This window comes from Lepidochelys olivacea (assembly GCF_965140295.1).
Source record: "Lepidochelys olivacea isolate rLepOli2 genome assembly, chromosome: 7".
Classification (NCBI taxonomy): domain Eukaryota; kingdom Metazoa; phylum Chordata; order Testudines; family Cheloniidae; genus Lepidochelys; species Lepidochelys olivacea.
Window position 1 is genome coordinate 114,756,996 of NC_140417.1, and position 17,249 is coordinate 114,774,244.

The window sequence follows — 17,249 nt, forward strand, 5'->3', positions numbered from 1 at the left end:
GAAATTGAAGTGACCTTGCTTGAGTCATTTATAAACGGACTAGCCAGCTCAAGGAAAAAGGCGTACAGCTCTCCAAGAAATGGTCCTGCATTGGCAGGGGTGGTGGCTTCATACATTTTGTCCTGTTTCTTTAACAATTACCAAAGAGTTTATTCTACTGTGGTTACACAGTTGTACTGTAAATAATGGCTTTGTTACAAAAAATATACGTGGGTCAGACTCCTCTTGGTTTAAGTGCACAGAGGGGGAGCCTGTGCCTGCCGAAGAGAGAGCTATTGATGGGGCAGGGGGCAATTCAATTAATAAGGCAGTTGTATCATAATGTGCATGTGCAAATGAGATTTTCCTTCTCCAATGATCTGTAGTTCAGGTACAAAGAGGCCTTCCTGAGGGATAAAGGCCAACAGATCGGATTCCGTAATATAAATGACGATCCCAAAATGAGGCATTTCGTCAGGGTGGGAAAACTCCAGAGCGGCAACCAATACAAGAAGGAGTTTGCCCAAAACAGGACACAGTTCACGAGTCACATTAATCAACCCAGATTCATCCATGCTAAGAAGAGCCAACAGCTAGTCAGCAATGTAAACTACAAACAGCCCCTGCACCGGTACACTTGTGATCCCGAGCAGCTGAATCTGAAGCATGCTAAACAGGCCTACAGACTCCAGAGTGATGTAAGTATATTTGCTCTATAGGCTATGTCTTCAGCACTCACTCCAAGGGCTATCAGCTACTCATGATCCTTGTAGACCCCTCCCTGCTTACTAGTCTTGATTAATACAAAAATCCTATTGTAATTAAAAAAGGAGCATCCGTTTTCTAAGAATAAATAGTTGTGTTTGATCCTCGATCCTGTAGCACCTGGCGTGTGTCCTGTCTAACCTTTAATGTGTGTGGTCTGACTAGAGTCACACCTGATAATACCCAATGGTGTCTATTGCATTTTTCCAGGTCAAATACAAGTCTGACTTGAACTGGATCAAAGGCATTGGCTGGACTCCCCCAGGCTCTTACAAAGTGGAAATGGCAAGAAGAGCTGCGGAGCTGGCATATGCTCAGGGAATGGCAGCTCAGGGTACTTATGCCCAGTATGAACACAGAGCAGTAAGTGGAATAAACCGCACTTCTCACAAAACCTCGGACACAACCCAGCCCCCTAGACAGGATCTGAGCAGTCATCCCATTGAGCGCTTGTGAAAGCGACCAGAGAGAGGCCCTGGAGGCTGCAGTCTCCCCGTTATTTAACCACAGAACAAGGGCAGTGTCCGTTCATGCTTTCCCCACACAACCCTATCACTGTCCTCAACCCTCATCTAGAGGCATCTCCTCTAGGGAGGAGAGCACAGGTCACTCTCCATGAAGTTCAGCGTCCAGGCTGGGGCTAGGAAACTCCATAGGGTGGACAGCATTTGGCTCCCCTGGGGAACACGCAGAGGGTTTTGTCCTATGGGTGGCCTTCGGTCCACAGGGATCTTGGTATACTCATGAGAGCAGCAGGCTCAGAGTCCCTGCATGGCTTCTCTGGTCTTCCCTTTCCCTAATTTTGGCAAGATGCCTTTAGGAACTAGTCCGCCATTGACTCCCCTTTGACAGCTATGTTGAAAGCCTCTTGGGGTGGGCTTCTAGCAGTGTAATGGCAATAACTGCAGGATGATTTCTGTTTAGAGATCTACCTGGATGTGGGGGAGAACACGCAGCACTTTGCAGTTCTAGAGAGAGCAGGGGATTAAAGCCCTAAAGCATGGAGCGGGAGGGTGGAGATTCTCCTGTGTTTCCTCTCTCCCTTTTCTCAGATTTGGCCCCTAATTTGTTAAATTCCTCACACCGCTGCATGGCAGAGGAGCATGTGACCCTGGTAGTGGCTCTTCCCCACAACTTAGTTGGTTTGGTTTTGCAGGAGCGGGCAGAGGCAGAAGGATCCCAGCAGGTCAACGTCAACCCTGATGCTTCAGAAATTCTGCAAGTCAAGCGGAGGAAGATGCAGCTGCTCAAGAAATGAATAGAAAGATGAGGCAGCACTGCAGGGTACATGAAAACATTTAGCTTTTTCAGCTTGTCCTATAGCTTTCCTGACTAAGGAGTGCAGTAGGTGGCATCTAAGAACAGTTTTGGTGTATTTCAGTTTCTTTTAAAAAATAACAACCACCCAGACCCTGCAATTTAATATTGATCTTTATAATTTTATGTAATACAAAGTATGGTATTTATTTATGGCTGTCAATGAAATTAGTACTAGATGACTGGCAGGCTCAGCTTTGTACTAAAGATGAATAAGCCCTGATTTGTAGAATGTAAAATCATTTGTATTGAATAAATCAAATGCATTTGTTTCCATAAATGATGCTTGTAGATATTTTAGGGATTGGTTCCTGGTTTATTGGCACGTTGATGTTAAAGGACACAAGATAAGGCTTGGCAGCTGACTATGCACAAGGCAAGGGCTGATGGAACCTAAATTAGCATTGATTAATTGGGTCGTATTCTTTAAGGGACTTCAGAGGCGTTATCCCTGATTGACAGAGATCACAATTACTACCTGAGTCTTCTGTTGCAAACCGCTGAAGAAGGTGGTTAGAAGTTACTTCAATAGGAATTGCTTCTGATGGCTTATGGGGTGGTGTTGTGGGGTGGCTGCCCCTCTCACATGCCAGATTGGGTTACAGCAGGCCAGAGCGGCTGCGTAAGGCGGCAGCCAATCAGGGAGCGCCTGTTAGAGAGCCAATCAGGGCTGAGCAAGAGGCAGCCAATCAGGGCCAGGCTAGGCCCTATATAAAGGCTGCCCAGGCAAGAGACAGTCAGTCTCTCCCAGACCTTCAAAGGGGGAAGGTCTGTCTCCTGAATGATGAGACCAGCACCTGGGACAGCGCAGCGCAGGCTTCGGGGAGCAGAAGGGAACTCAAGCCCAGTACCTGCCAGGCTGCAGGCCCTGATAGAAGGGCCCACAAGGTACAAAGGGGCCAAAGGGGAAGCGGCTCAGGGAGGAGAGGTGGACAAGGGGAGCAAAGGAGGACAGGGAGGCTGCTGCCAGAGGGTCCCTGGGCCGGGACCCAGAGTAGAGGGTCCCTGGGCCGGGACCCAGAGTAGAGGGTGGGCCTGGATCTTCCCCCTTGTATTACACCCAGCCATTAGACGCAGCCATAGCGGACTGCACCTGACCCCTGACAGAAGGGGTTAGACTTTAGGGGTTTGGTTCGCCACTGTGGCTGGGGTGAAGCAGAAGGACTGCTGTTAACCCCCCCCCCCCCCGGAAGGGGGTGAGCGTGGACCAGGGGGTGAGCGTGGACCAGGGGGTACTGCTGGATGGCAGTGTCCTGAAGAGGATGCTGCGAGAAGGGAGCAACGTGGGTCCAGATGCCAACAGAGGGCGAGAGACAACAGGACACCACCAGCAGAGGGTGCTCCACATGGACTGAGCTAATTCCTGGTGGTACCAACAGGAAGCACTGTGGTGGTGAGTCCCAACCCCGTCACAGGCGGTTTATAGAACATCTCAATGGCATGAGGTTTAAAACCAACCATAAAGAGCCAAAAATACCCAAATGAGAGAGACATTGTTACACTTTGCAGACCGACTCTTCACATAAACCAGTGGGCACGCTTCCATCTCAGAATTAACGTCAATCCCATATTTTCCAAATTTTCCTTAAAGACTGTAGAATAACTGGACAAAAATACGCAATTCTATCTATAAAATGGAATTCCAGTTTTATGTCTAACAATTCAGAGATTATAATCTAGGTTTAGTAAATAATCCAGCTATCATCAGATACAAAGAAGAAAAAAAACAGAAAAAATCATCAACATTTTCAAAATTTTGAAATAATTTAGATTTACATTATAGAAATATTTTATATATTTTTGCTGATAGCCTGAGATACACAAATTGGGCCCTGAGCCTGCAAACACATGTACATGAGTAACTTTATGCATATGCATAGTACCATTGACGTCAAGGGGAATACTTAGCGGTGTAAAGCTGCTCACATGCATAAGTGTTTTACAAGACAAAAATCTCAGAAGAAAATAAGAAAATGACTGTCCGATTGATTTTGGGCAAAGCAGAGCAGCTCTCATTCCTTCTATCTGATCCACCAAAAGACTTCAGCGGACTTTGGATCAGGCCCTGTAAGTCACTGAAAAGACCTTAAGAGAATCTACGAGAGTTTCAGTTTTCAGCTAAATATTACACACATACACACATTTTTCACTGTTCGCTGGGGATGGAAATTTGTGGTTGCTGCATGAGTTCTGAAGCAGCAGCTATTGCTATTTTCTCTGTAGCCACCACCATCTTGGATATATTGTCATAGTGCCATCAATAAAGTTGGAGGAGGAGGGATAAAGAAAATTAAATTTCTCAGGTTTACCATTTGCCTTTCCAGAAAGTGTCGCTTACTTGCGTGACCTGGACTCCTGCTGAATTTTTGATTTAATCCAATTAAGGAATCTTGTCACTTGGGTATAAACTCCTGGTTTATCTTTTATGCCACACTGTTCACCCCAGCTCACAATTCCATAGACATAATAGGAACCATTTTGTACACAGGTTAGAGGACCTCCAGAATCTCCCTGAGGAGACAAAAAAATAAGAGCCATTCTTTGCATTCTAAAATAAAGCAAAATGTTGCCCAACAACAAAATTTCTCTCTCAAGCACAAGATTTTGAGGTTTTGAATGATTTTTTTTTCTTAATACAGATGTTCCAAGGAGGTGGTGTTCAGATCCTGATTAGGTTTAGGACACCTCTCTGGATTCCGTTAAAATGACAGTGAAAACTCAAAGTGTTCTTGTGAAGTTTTGGCTCAAACTGGCAGAAATCTCACAAGTTCACATGACACTTCCAGAGTCATGAATGAAAGTCACTTGGCATTATGGTCATAACCTTGATTCATAACTATACGAGCAGAGTCAGATTGTGGATCAAAATATCTGTGAAACTGAGTTGGGCCCGTCTTTAGTTTTGTCATTTTCATTTAAAGGTTTATGGAAGAACTCCAGAGGCATACTGAGCCAGGTTTTGCTGTGTTACAATAGTTCAGCTCTGGAGTGGCTTCAGATTTACACCACAGTAACAGTAAAATCAATCCTGACTTCCCCCCATGAATATGAGATCTGATGAGGAAGATCAAGTTGGAGGTCTGGTGCTCATGACAAAGAAGAATCTGATAGATTTGAGGGGAGAGAGAGAGATTAGAAGGTATATGCATTAAGAAGAGTTCTGGGTAAGCATCTGAACTTTTCCAACGGAACCTCTAAAACTTCTCTGTCATTGATCGTGATGACATTAATTCTAAGACTGTGTCTCTCAAATCACACTGAAGAAAGAAGAAGGCTGTTTTAATGCATTGATAGGAGAAACAGAAATATATATGTAGTATCCTGGCAGAGCCATTACTCTGCACAGCCTATTTATGTGATTTTTTTTTTTTTAAAGAGAGAAATACAGAAAAAGCAACCGACCTGACAAGTATCAACTCCTGGTGTCTGCAGATTTCCTGCACAAAGCATGCTTTCATCCAGTTTGTTATCATATGCACACCGTGCATTGCACCACGTCTTGGAGATCAGCTTTACTCTGGCATCTAACAGCTGACGAGATCCTTCACCTACAAGATGTGTGCCAGGAAAATGTGGAAAGTCACCTTTCCCTTTCCCACTTCATGTTATGTTTTTAATCTGAGTTTGTTTGTAATTTGGATGGGGGGGGAGGGAAGTCTGTCTGAAATCATACACATTTAGTTAGAGCTGTGCCTGGGAACTTCAATCAGAACACTAGAAGTCATGGACATTTGCCTGAGTAGAGGCAGGGGAAGGTCTACAGGATTTGGTCATTCCACCTACACATTTGTTAGTGGCATTAATGGCCTGATTTTTCAAAGATGCTGATCACTTGCAGCCTCCATTGACTTCAATGAGATTTGTAGCTGCTCAGCACTTCTGAAAATCAAGCCACTATATATTTTTTAACACACAAAATAATGAAACAGATAAGCAAGGTAAAATCCTACAATATTTAAAGGAGATAACTAATGGGAATCTAAAGACATGACATATCTAAAGGTGAGAGCCACCGATTCAAAGCACTATATCTGCAGCTACTTAAGGCTGGTTTATAAGTTTGGTCTTACTCCAGAGTTACAGGAAACATTTTGCCATCTCAGTGATTTCCTGAAATGCTAATAATAGCTCTGTTCAGAGAAAGAGCCAGTTTGAACGCTTATAAAGTAATTGGTTTTCTAAATAAACAATTAAAAGAACTGTTCAATTTGTATTTTTTTAAAAAAAATATACATTCTATTGGCGCATTCTAAACAACTGGACATGCTTTGCTATTGTTGACTTCAATGGGAGTCACATCAACAGGTAGAATTTGGCCCTATGTGTCATATCAGACTATCGGTTGCAAAGTACTAAGCCACCTAACGCAGCCTGAGTGACACATGATCCTTCTGTTACTTTACAGCAACACATCAATCAGAACACGAGAAAATACACTTTTCAGAAAATTGCCATGATCTTTTTTAAAAAAAAGCATAATTCCCACTCAGAGTTACTGGCTGTAATAAAGATTTGGGTAGAATTGCTCAAACTTGAAATGATTTGGATGTTTGATGTGTAGAAGCAGCAAACAAATTCAGATGCTGCTGATCAAAAGCTTAATGGGTGTGGAAAACTTGCAAGAGTTCCAGTATCTGATCCTGTCTGGAAATACTGTAAGTAAAGCATAGCCTCATTCACGGTACCTTATTGCTTCTGTTTTTGGTTCTGAATGAAGCCAAGAAGCACAGTGTCAGGTGGCAAAGAAAAAGGTTAATGGAATTTTTTCAGATTTTCCAGAAAGGTTTGGATACTGGATGAAGGTTCAAGTCAATACTTATTTTACCTAGACAGGTTAACACATGATTAGTATTTGGTTAAGTTTCTTTTCTTAATCTGAATATTAGATACTAGGGCCTAGATTCTGATCCAGGGAATTGCAGAGCAACTCTGCTGAGAGAGTTACTCTATTCTAACATGGGTATAACTGAGATCAGCCAACCCTTAAATAGCTTACCCGTTTCAGTATCTCCCCATCCTGAGATATAGCATTCAGTCCCATCAGGCAATGGAGCACTGGGCAAACACACTGTTTTCACATACTTCGTTTCTAGAGCACAATGGCCATCAACTGGCTTCAGCTTAAGTAAAGCTATACACAGGGTAACAAAGAATATATCGATTGATAAAGATGAAAGGGGATTAAAATTAATCTACAATGTACACATGTGCACTGTGCAAATGCCTGAAATCTACTATTTGTACCTGTTGCTGGACCCTGCCCTCTTCTACTATGTACTTGTTTATGTAACTATCCTGAAAATCTAGAATGCCTACACTGTACACAATCACACACTGGCTTCATCTTTTCTAGAACCTGTCCTCGCACAGATTGAAGTCAGCAGGAGTTCTGCCATTGATTTCAGTGAGAGCAGGATCAGCCCAATAGAAACCGCACCTCCATTTTCATCTGTGAAAAGGTCCAACCAACAATGCCTCATCAGAGAGTTCACCACGCATGTTGCAACACTGTGGGAGCTTACCGATATCATTGAATGGAATATTGTTCCTTTCTTTGTAATGTCCATGCCGAATGATCTTCTCCACATCAAATTTTTGTTCATGGTACTCTGTCTTCTCCAGGTCTTGCTTTCCAAGGGACACTTGCAGGTTGTCTGGGTGAAGGCTAAGAAGAAGGAAAAAAAAAAAAACAAATCACCTGCTGAACTTTTTTGCTTTGGTGCTTAGAATCAGGCCCACTGACAGCAATTCCGGCCTGGCTAGGGCCGTCCCTAAAGGGGCCGGGGGCCCGGGGTGGAAGTAATGAATCTGTCACTTCTGAGCCAGACCGTGCTGGCCAATTGCGCCAGCAAATGGGGCCTGGAGCGGTCGTGTGTGCCTAGGAACCCTGTGGCCTGCCTGGGTGATTTAAAAGGGTCAGGGGCCTCCGGGTCCTTTTAAATTGACTGGGCCCCTGGGCAATTGCCCTCTTTGCCCCCCAGTGGCTGGCCTGCTTGGAATGTAGGCAGTCAGAATGGTGACCCAGTCAGCAATGCTTGAATGAGCTCCTGCATTTTGTAATTTACCAGTCTCCAAACCTAGACATTTCTACACACCCCCGAGGCATACGCTCCTCTGAAAATGAAATATAGTATTCTAGGCAGAGGCTAATTGGGGTTTAGCAACAGGAGGCAAAAATCACAGAATCGCTGTTCTAGAGCTCTCGCTGCTTTCTTCCTTATGCCATGGTGTGTAGTGTGGTCAACCCCAACCCCAGATCTTCAGAGGACTTTCCTTTCAACCACCAGAAAGCTTGCTACATTCCTCCTCTTTTCCTCCAGCAGACACTGAAAACCCTCAGAGAGGGGACCCCTTCAGATACTGACAACATTTCCCTAAGGAATTAATTGAAGGCTTGAATCAGTCCTACAGCAAGGTGTGATAAAAACACCAACACATCAGCCAACTGCCTTATCTACACTACACAGAAGTAAGAGGAGGGCGGAGAGAATTTCATAGGTAACACCTTTTGGGGGGGGGATGATCAGTACATGTTTTTATAATATCCTTTTAACTTCCTGTACATAGCTACTCACTAGCATGTGATCTTAATAAAAATACCAACCACAGCTAAATCAAGCAGAAACTGACTCCTCTGAACTTTAATCCAATTTGAGAAGAAGGTCAATTTACGTATTGGTTCTTGAAGTGGAGTTCCCTAATATTCCATGTAGAAATATCCGCTCTCTTCCCTTCTCTCTCACTTCACAGCCCCTTCTGTAGCGTACTGTACACACGGTATAACCTTGTTTCAACTTAACTAGCATTTGATTAAAAGCAGAAGTCAGATCCTCTTTGAGCAACTGCAGCAAAGGTGTGAAAGGGACAACATGTATTTTAATGAGCTTCTGGGACACTCATGCAGTGGGAGGGAAGTGGACTGGATGATTTAATAGGTGTTTTTAATCTAAATTTTCTGTGAGTTTATAACTATATGGTAACAACATTCCTTTACCGTCTAATTCTTCTTTCTCTGGCAACCCTCAATACGAGTCCTAAGTAATGTTTTAGGATTTTATTTTCAGCTGACAAAGTGGTGTAGCTCCATTGAAGTTAATGCTGATTTACATTAGTTGGGGATCTGACTCTATCTTTCAATGAGAGAGACAGGGTGGGGAGGTAATATCTTTTATGAGATCAACTTCTGCTGGTGAGAAAGACAAGCTTTTGAGTTTACGCACAGCTCTTTTTCAGGTCTGGGAAACATACTCAGCATTTCTAGAAGCAGTTATTACAACAATCTATAACCCATTAACAACCCCCTCTCCCTGCCCCCTGCAGCTGTCTTTCCCCTGCCCACTTCCTTTCCTCCCTATGGATGTAGGGGTGTTAACAGGCTACTTTACCTTGAACGGTCCCTTGAAACATGTGTTAACTACTTAAACTGAACAATCTGTTTCATCTTGTATTTAATTGTGACACTCTGAGTATGTTTCCCAGACCTAAAGAAGAGCTCTGTGTAAGCCCAGAAGCATGTCTGTCTCACCAGCAGAAGTTGGTCCAATAAAAGATATTCCCTCACCCACCTTGTCTCTCTAATGACCTGGGACTCATATGGCTACAACACCACACATTTCTATAATGCTATTAAAGCTGTTCAGAACACAGAAATCCCATCCTGCAGGAAACTCTATTTTGACTTTTTTTTTCCCCTATCCTGGAACAGAATGGAAAAAAAAAATCAAACTATCAAACATTTTAATGGAATGGGAAGTTCGGAAAAATGTCCACTCAAATGTCAAAATGAAAAATGCTAACACTTTCGATCTCAATGCTTTGTTTGAAATTTTCCCATTAAAAACACAAATCAGAAAGTGTTGCCAGCATTGACATTTTCCAGCAAAAAAATTCAACCTGGCATTTTGTTATCAATGGTTTCCAGTGGATAAATGTTTGTTAGCAACGGTTTCCAGTGGATAAATTTCAACCAAATAACTATGTGATTTTTTTCATGCTTAGCAGGACACCGGTAATGTACTTACTGAATGCAGTGTCCAGCAGTGAGAATCCAGCATGGTTCAATCAGAGCTCCTCCACAGAAGTGTCCCTTTGGCATGGGAGGCCTCCATGGCCACTTGCTCTGCAGAGATGCCATCCAGGGATGTTTGCCAGACATGGTCTTGGCCCCACCATAAATCCTTTTGAGTGTTCTTTGAGCCTCTGGCTGTCCACATGTATTGAATGTCTTACCCACTACAGGAAGAATGGCTGGGGCGACTGTAGTCGCTGGAGTCTTTTCTGCAGGGGAGACATACGACTGAACTTGCTACAGGCAGAGACTGAACTTGCTATAATGATTATAAATCTCAGGAATGGACATGGCAACGCATTCTGGGAATCTCTCGCACAGTTATAGGACTGGAAGTGTTATGACATACTACAGGGGAGACCTGGGTTTGGGAGCAACATTGGCAATCCTGCCAGATGTACTGTAGGAGCCACTTGGAGGATCATCTGCAGCACTGTTCAGCAGTGGTGATTGGCTGTCAGAGCTTCTTGGAAGCTTAGGAGCAAGTTTTGCCTGAGATAGAATTTGGGGTCTTGTTTGCTCATTTGACTTTTGATATTTTTATATTCTTGTGTGAACAAAGACACTGCGTAAAAAGAAAAGGAGTACTTGTGGCACCTTAGAGACTAACCAATTTATTTGAGCATGAGCTTTCGTGAGCTACAGCTCACTTCATCGGATGCATACCGTGGAAACTGCAGCAGACTTTATATACACACAGAGAATATGAAACAATACCTCCTCCCATCCCACTGTCCTGCTGGTAATAGCTTATCTAAAGTGATCATCAGGTTGGGCCATTTCCAGCACAAATCCAGGTTTTCTCACCCTCCACCCCCCTCCACACAAACTCACTCTCCTGCTGGTGATAGCCCATCCAAAGTGACAACTCTTTACACAATGTGCATGATAATCAAGTTGGGCCATTTCCTGCACAAATCCAGGTTCTCTCACCCCCTCACCCCCCTCCCAAAAACCACACACACAAACTCACTCTCCTGCTGGTAATAGCTCATCCAAACTGACCACTCTCCAAGTTTAAATCCAAGTTAAACCAGAACATCTGGGGGGGGGGGGGAGAGGAAAAAACAAGGGGAAATAGGCTACCTTGCATAATGACTTAGCCACTCCCAGTCTCTATTTAAGCCTAAATTAATAGTATCCAATTTGCAAATGAATTCCAATTCAGCAGTTTCTCGCTGGAGTCTGGATTTGAAGTTTTTTTGTTTTAAGATAGCGACCTTCATGTCTGTGATTGCGTGACCAGAGAGATTGAAGTGTTACACTGTGTGTTACATCTGGCCACAAGCAGATGGGGTAAAAAGAGATAAGAAATAAAATTAAAGTGTTGTTGGGTAGAGTGGGAGTTTAATATACAAGCGCACACTTGAAGGACAGTCCTGTCTCAACTGCTCTCCCGAGATAAGGTCAAGCAACCAGTTGGGAGAGGTGAGGGGAATGCGGGGAGAGGGGTTATAAGAAACACTAAAAGCCAAAGAAATGCCTGACCCTGACCGAAGCACAACCTCACTCCTTACTCCTCCCACGGGATACAAAAGAGGTGGTTCTGAAGCCCCCAGACCCTCCAAAACAGAACATGACATAAATTATAAGGGTTGGGATCAAGGGTGTGCACTACAGGTATAATTATGCCTGCTAAGAAACAGGAAGGAGACATGGGAAAGGCTCTGTGGTGTACAGAGCTATTTATATGCTTGCTTGATTTCCCCAATAAACATTGCATTGCCTGCACTTTGGACTTCTGGTCTTCTGTTTTCTGTCTGTGGGACGAGAACCTGGGGAAGGGCAAAGAGAAAGCCCTTAACACCTCTGAGACTCATTGAGCAGGTTTAGTGTTATTCTCCACTCTACCTGTTACTGAGCAAGGCGAAACATCACAGGAGTCCCATTTCACCTTGTTATCTGTTTTGATGAAGCACCAGGGTTTTACATCACCATCTGGATTCCTGAAGGGAACAGATTCCAACATCCACCAGTCAGAGTGAGGAAATCTCCAGGAGAACAGGTTAACCATTGGACTGAAGGGTGCATAACAGAGCAGCTAAATGCTCCAAATAAAGATCCAAGCTTCCCTAGAAGCTATTTTCATTTTTAACAAGGGATACACCTGAGGAGATGGGTGGCATAGGTGACTCTCTTCCACTTTTCCACCCTCCTGATCCTGGGAGTAGCTAGGGGCTGGGTCAGTGCAAATTAGAGTGGTCTCTTCTAGGACAGGAGCATCAGAGCTCTTTAGAGGGGTGCCCCAGAATGTCCACTATTTCAGATGCTGAAGAAGAGTCTGTGTACATCACCATCTGAAGTTGGTCCAATAAAAGATTTTACCTCACCCACCTTGTCACTCTCATTATGACAAAGGCAGGTTGCGTAGAGCAGGCAATGGCAGCTTTACATCCCCTGGAGATTTCCCTTTACTTCCCTATGGATCCATATGAGCTGCTCACACTGGAATTATTCTGCACATTTTTTGTGAGAGGAGACCTCTGCATATGTAGCTTCAGTAGATTACCTGCAGAAGTTATGGTCACCGATGCCATAATATTCGGCATCCTCCATAAATGCATTGTAACTCTCGTCCAAGAGCAGGTTAGAATTCCAATAAAGGCATGTCTCCCCAGACCTTGTTTGACTCACTTTCCCTCTGTATTCATGGCCATCCTGTTCATAACAGTCCTCTGGTCCTACAAGAAGACAATGCTGGTATGAAAAGGTCCTGCCTGTCACTCATTTCCTACACAGCAGATGTGTCACCCACCAAGGACGACATGGGTTAATGTCATGCCTGTTGCAAGATCCAGCGAGCAACTGGACCAAATGTAGTCTTGGATGAGGGAGGTGGGAATAACTGAACCTTAATCCATATTCTCAACCATATCTATACTGTGACACCAAGTTACAATGGAAAAAAGTTTCAGGACCCCCGACTCCAACCTAGCTATAAGGAAAAGGAAAATGACTGCAAATCCCTGAAACCTATTTGCCACTCCCAGGTTGAGACCTCATGCTCTAAACAGCTCAGCAAAGTAGCGTTGGAGAACTTCCATTATTAAAAAGTCAGCAATTGGTCAGAATCTGTTCCTGTAGCAACCTGCCACTTGAGCTGTGTATAGCAGAGGGTGCTGGTATGATGGATAGACCTGATCAGAGAGTTGGTATCATGCTAGAAGGATAGACACACCAGCAAGAGGAAAGAGCGGGTTAAAGGTTAATGAAGGAATTATGGCAATGGGAGTGCTCATGACAAGGCTGTCTGTTGCGTGGAGCTGATCTGAAGCCTTTAATATACGTATATAGAGAATTTACGATTCCCATCCTCCTACCCTTACAAATGTGTGCCCCTGCACCCTCGTTCAGTCACACTCTTCTAGAAGTGGGTAATGGCTGGAGCACAGTTTTGGAAACATCAGAGCTGGGAACCCTTTTGTGATATTTGGGGTTCACCCAGGCCAATAAGGGGTTTGGTCACCATCTGCCTTGTAACCCTAAATGTCTTTTGGGGGGCTTTCTGGCTGTTGGGGTCAGAGTTCTGAACCAAAGCTTCACAGCCACAAAACACTCCAGGGTTACAAGGCAGACAGTGACCAAACACCTTTCTGGCCTGGGTGAACCCCAAAATGTGTGGGTACATCCTGAAGGGGGCCCCAAAGAGAGGAAATTGGGAAAGATTTTTTTTAAGAGGAAGGGAGATTGTACAGGAAAGCTCAGAGGGGGAATGATAAAAGCCCTGAGAAACCTTACAAACAACTGGTTGTGCCTGCCGAGCAATGTGGGGAGTTAATGTTGCTAACACTTGAGCGTCCTTTCACTAGTCACTTGGGGGGACAGAGAACCTACGATAGGTGAAAGAAGTCCTCTGAAACCTTCCTGAGCCCAGGATTACCCTGGATATTACCCTTGGGCTCCTGGTCTAGGAGCTGCGCTAGTGAATCTGATTGCAGGCTTGAACCTTGCTTTGGACAAATGCAGCCTAATAATTACCTTCTCCCCACCCTTGGTGGAAAAAAGGCAAATCCCAACATACCTATCCCGGCATACCTATTTCACAGAACCTCCCTCTGAAGGGTTCAGCACACTGGCAGGAGAATTTTGATCTGAGTCTCCGCTGTAGACAGACGCCTCCATTTTTACATGGGTTTGGTTTGCAAGCTGCAGATACTGTCAACATTTAAAGCATAAAACAGTACTATTATTCTGCTAGAAGCTGGTCGGCGGTAACTGACTCCCCTAAGGGACTTACTCCCCTAGCTGGGAGATGCAGCAGACTCATCCTTGGTGGGTCTGGCAGAGAGCGGATGCGTAACACATACTATTCAATAGGAAACATAGGCTTTCCCCAGCACTATCCTCCAGATTGACTCTCCCTGAATAGACCACCTCTCTGGGGTGAGCAGATAGTGCAGGCTCCATGCCCACTTACTGAACATACAAACACGTAGGATTTTTTTCTGCTGTTATTCTCACCTTTGTTGCAGTATGGTGGCTTATAAGGATGTCTACAAGCGCACTGAGAATAAGGTGGAGTTAGCATTATAAGGCAGTCTCCTTTACGACAGCTATTCCTTTCACACACGTTTTTCACTGTGGTGGAGCCAGATAAAACAGAAAAGCAAGATAAGATTAATTGCTTGCATTTTAGACATGCATTCACTGAACAGGTGCTGAGTCCCATAGATGCCAGGCTAGATGTACTAGAATCTCTTGCACCATTTTTGGCTGTAGCTTTGGGTGCTGCTGCCTGTTAAGCACCTAAAGTCAAAACTAGAGTTGTGCAGAAATGGAATTTTCCTTCCTGTGAAAAATGTCAAGACTATGGTTTCTTTTTCCATTCTGAATCAGAACAACAACAAAAAATCTTGATATTTTTCATGGGAAGAAAAGGGTACCAAAAATCCATTTCAGGAGAACTGAAATGGAATTTTGTGGCTTACCAGCTGCCTGCCTGGGAGCCTGAGGAGCTGTCCAGCTACCTGGGCTCCCCAGCAACTTGCCAGGTGGGCAGCCAAGAAGCCCTGCCAAGAAGTCACGAGGGTGGGTGAGCTACCAAGAAGCCAGGCAGCCTGCCTACCTACCTGCCTGGTTTTCTCTGAAAGTTTTGATGGAATCGACACATTCCTTGAGAACATTTCAACAATGAATTGTCGACCAGGTCTAGTTAAAACCTGACACAGATTTACCAGTTCCTTTGGATTGTTTCACAACCTGATGCTTTTTGAGAAGTGAATCAAAGGCAATGTATTTTTCTAGAGCTTTTTGGCGAGAGGTTTTTCCTCCCTTTAATAATAATGAAATTATGAAAGCAGCACCTACCTTTCTCACACCTAGTTCTGGCATACGGCATAGGGCAGAGGCAGGTGTAGTGATTTCCATTTCTTTTGCATTCACCATTATTCTTGCAAGGCTTGGGGGAGCATGGATCTACCAGGAGAGCATGGAGACTTTTTATTTACACCCTCCAGTATCGACTTTTTGCCAGGCTCTTAGCTTGACGTTGCCATAAGAGTCTCAACAAATCTCATGTGTTTAGATAATAGACAGTTTCTGGATCATGTTCTTCTGATTTGGTTTCAGGTGGAACCCCAGGTCAGATCGCCCCCCAAAATGTGACCCTGCTCTAAAGTTGACAGGTTCCCCTTCCAGAGCAATCTGATGCTGTCTTCCTAAGCACAGAAGCACACCTAACAACAGTTAGCCAGTCAGCACTGAACCAGGTTCTGCACTGCTTACTCAGGCAAAACTTCCATTGTAATCAATGGGGGTTTCACCTGAATAAGGCCTGTGGGACCAGATGCATTAGGAACCAGAGATGACCCCAAGCTACTGAGTCTGGCTCCAGGTATAGAGGACTTCACTAAAGCGTGGAAGTGTTTGGGCCCATCTCTCCTCAGAGCAATGTAGTTGTTAGATTCCCCTGAAGATGTCATATATCATTATTAAGGCTCCATGTTTGTCACAGAGGTCACGGACTCTGTGACTTTCCGTGACCTCTGTGACTTCTGCAATGGCTGGCCTGGGGGCCGCCTAAGCAGCTCGGGCAGCCCTGGGCCAGGTGCACTGGACGCTGCTGGGGCAGTCTTGGCCCCGCCCACACCCAGACGCAGGAGTTTGGGTGTGGGGGGGACTCACGGCTGGGGATTGGGATGCGGGGCGGTGCTTACCTGGGGTGGGGGTTCCCAAAAGGATGACAGGAACTCCCCTCCCTCAGCTCCTAGCTCTACATGCTGCCTCTGCCTGCAGGCACCGCCCCTGCAGCTCCCATTGGCCACGGTTCCTAGCCAATGGAAACTGCAGAACCGGGGCTTAGAGCAAAATGGAGGCAACATGTGGAGTGTGGAGCATGGAGCTAGTAGCTGGGGTTGCTGCTTCCAGGAGCCTTCCCCAGTCCCCCCCCCAGGCTGTGACGCCCCCCCTCCAGGCCGCACCTCCCCCGGCATCTACAACTCCCTGGAATGCAACCCTCCCCCCCATACCCGCACCCCCCAGCCGCAACTTCCCCCCCCCGAGCACCCGCGGCGCCCCCCAGGCCACACCCCTCCAGCACCTGTGGCGCCCCCAGGGCTGCCCCCCCCAAGTTTTAGTCAGGGGTATATAGTACAAGTCATGGACAGGTCACGGGCTGTGAATTTTTGTTTACTGCCCGCGATCTGTCCATGCCTTTTATTAAAAATACCTGTGACTAAAACGTAGCCGTAATCATTATTATTTACTGTTTACTCAGAGGGACCCCATTGAGCTAGGCCCTGCATAAACTTATTCTCACCAAAATGACTGTGCACCACAGAAAATAAAGGGTTAGATAGAAAGGAGTGCCAGACCTCTGTGCAGTGCATCTGGGGGTCGGAGGGGTGAAGGAGGAGTTGCTATCTTTCTCCCCTCTGACCCTGGGGATATCTGGGAGCTCTTTAGGTTTCTGGTGTAGGCCTCAGTTCTACTTTAAACTACACCTGGTTGGCTATAGGTCCCCAGGGGCTATCCACCCGCGGAAGTGGTGCCAAGCAGCTGGCTCAAGGTACTTTCTCGCTATACTGAAGTATAGAAAATAACGTGTGACTCAGAAAAAACATTTGCTCTACATTTGGTCACAGAACATACATTCCAGGAAAGCAGCAATTACATCTCACAG

The 17,249-nt window shown here is 45.1% G+C and overlaps 2 protein-coding genes across 2 annotated transcripts in view; one reads left to right on the forward strand and one right to left on the reverse strand.

Moving 5' to 3' along the window:
• The window catches only part of NRAP (nebulin related anchoring protein), a gene marked incomplete at its 5' end in the record, with an annotated part of 59,795 nt that extends 57,687 nt beyond the window's left edge, over positions 1-2,108 (forward strand). Inside the window, 3 exons of the mRNA XM_084633832.1 lie at positions 366-677; positions 955-1,107; positions 1,901-2,108. Coding sequence (XP_084489958.1) covers positions 366-677; positions 955-1,107; positions 1,901-2,002 — 567 coding nt within the window. The 3' untranslated portion in view covers positions 2,003-2,108. The remainder of the gene's footprint in view (positions 1-365; positions 678-954; positions 1,108-1,900) is intronic.
• A 120-nt stretch (positions 2,109-2,228) lies between these two features.
• The window catches only part of HABP2 (hyaluronan binding protein 2), a 50,873-nt gene continuing 35,852 nt past the window's right edge, over positions 2,229-17,249 (reverse strand). Inside the window, exons 4-13 of the mRNA XM_084633137.1 lie at positions 15,437-15,544; positions 14,591-14,707; positions 14,165-14,284; positions 12,639-12,810; positions 11,981-12,075; positions 10,083-10,338; positions 7,584-7,726; positions 7,058-7,192; positions 5,464-5,609; positions 2,229-4,572 (exon numbers count right to left, since the gene is read on the reverse strand). Coding sequence (XP_084489263.1) covers positions 4,396-4,572; positions 5,464-5,609; positions 7,058-7,192; positions 7,584-7,726; positions 10,083-10,338; positions 11,981-12,075; positions 12,639-12,810; positions 14,165-14,284; positions 14,591-14,707; positions 15,437-15,467 — 1,392 coding nt within the window. The 5' untranslated portion in view covers positions 15,468-15,544 and the 3' untranslated portion in view covers positions 2,229-4,395. The remainder of the gene's footprint in view (positions 4,573-5,463; positions 5,610-7,057; positions 7,193-7,583; positions 7,727-10,082; positions 10,339-11,980; positions 12,076-12,638; positions 12,811-14,164; positions 14,285-14,590; positions 14,708-15,436; positions 15,545-17,249) is intronic.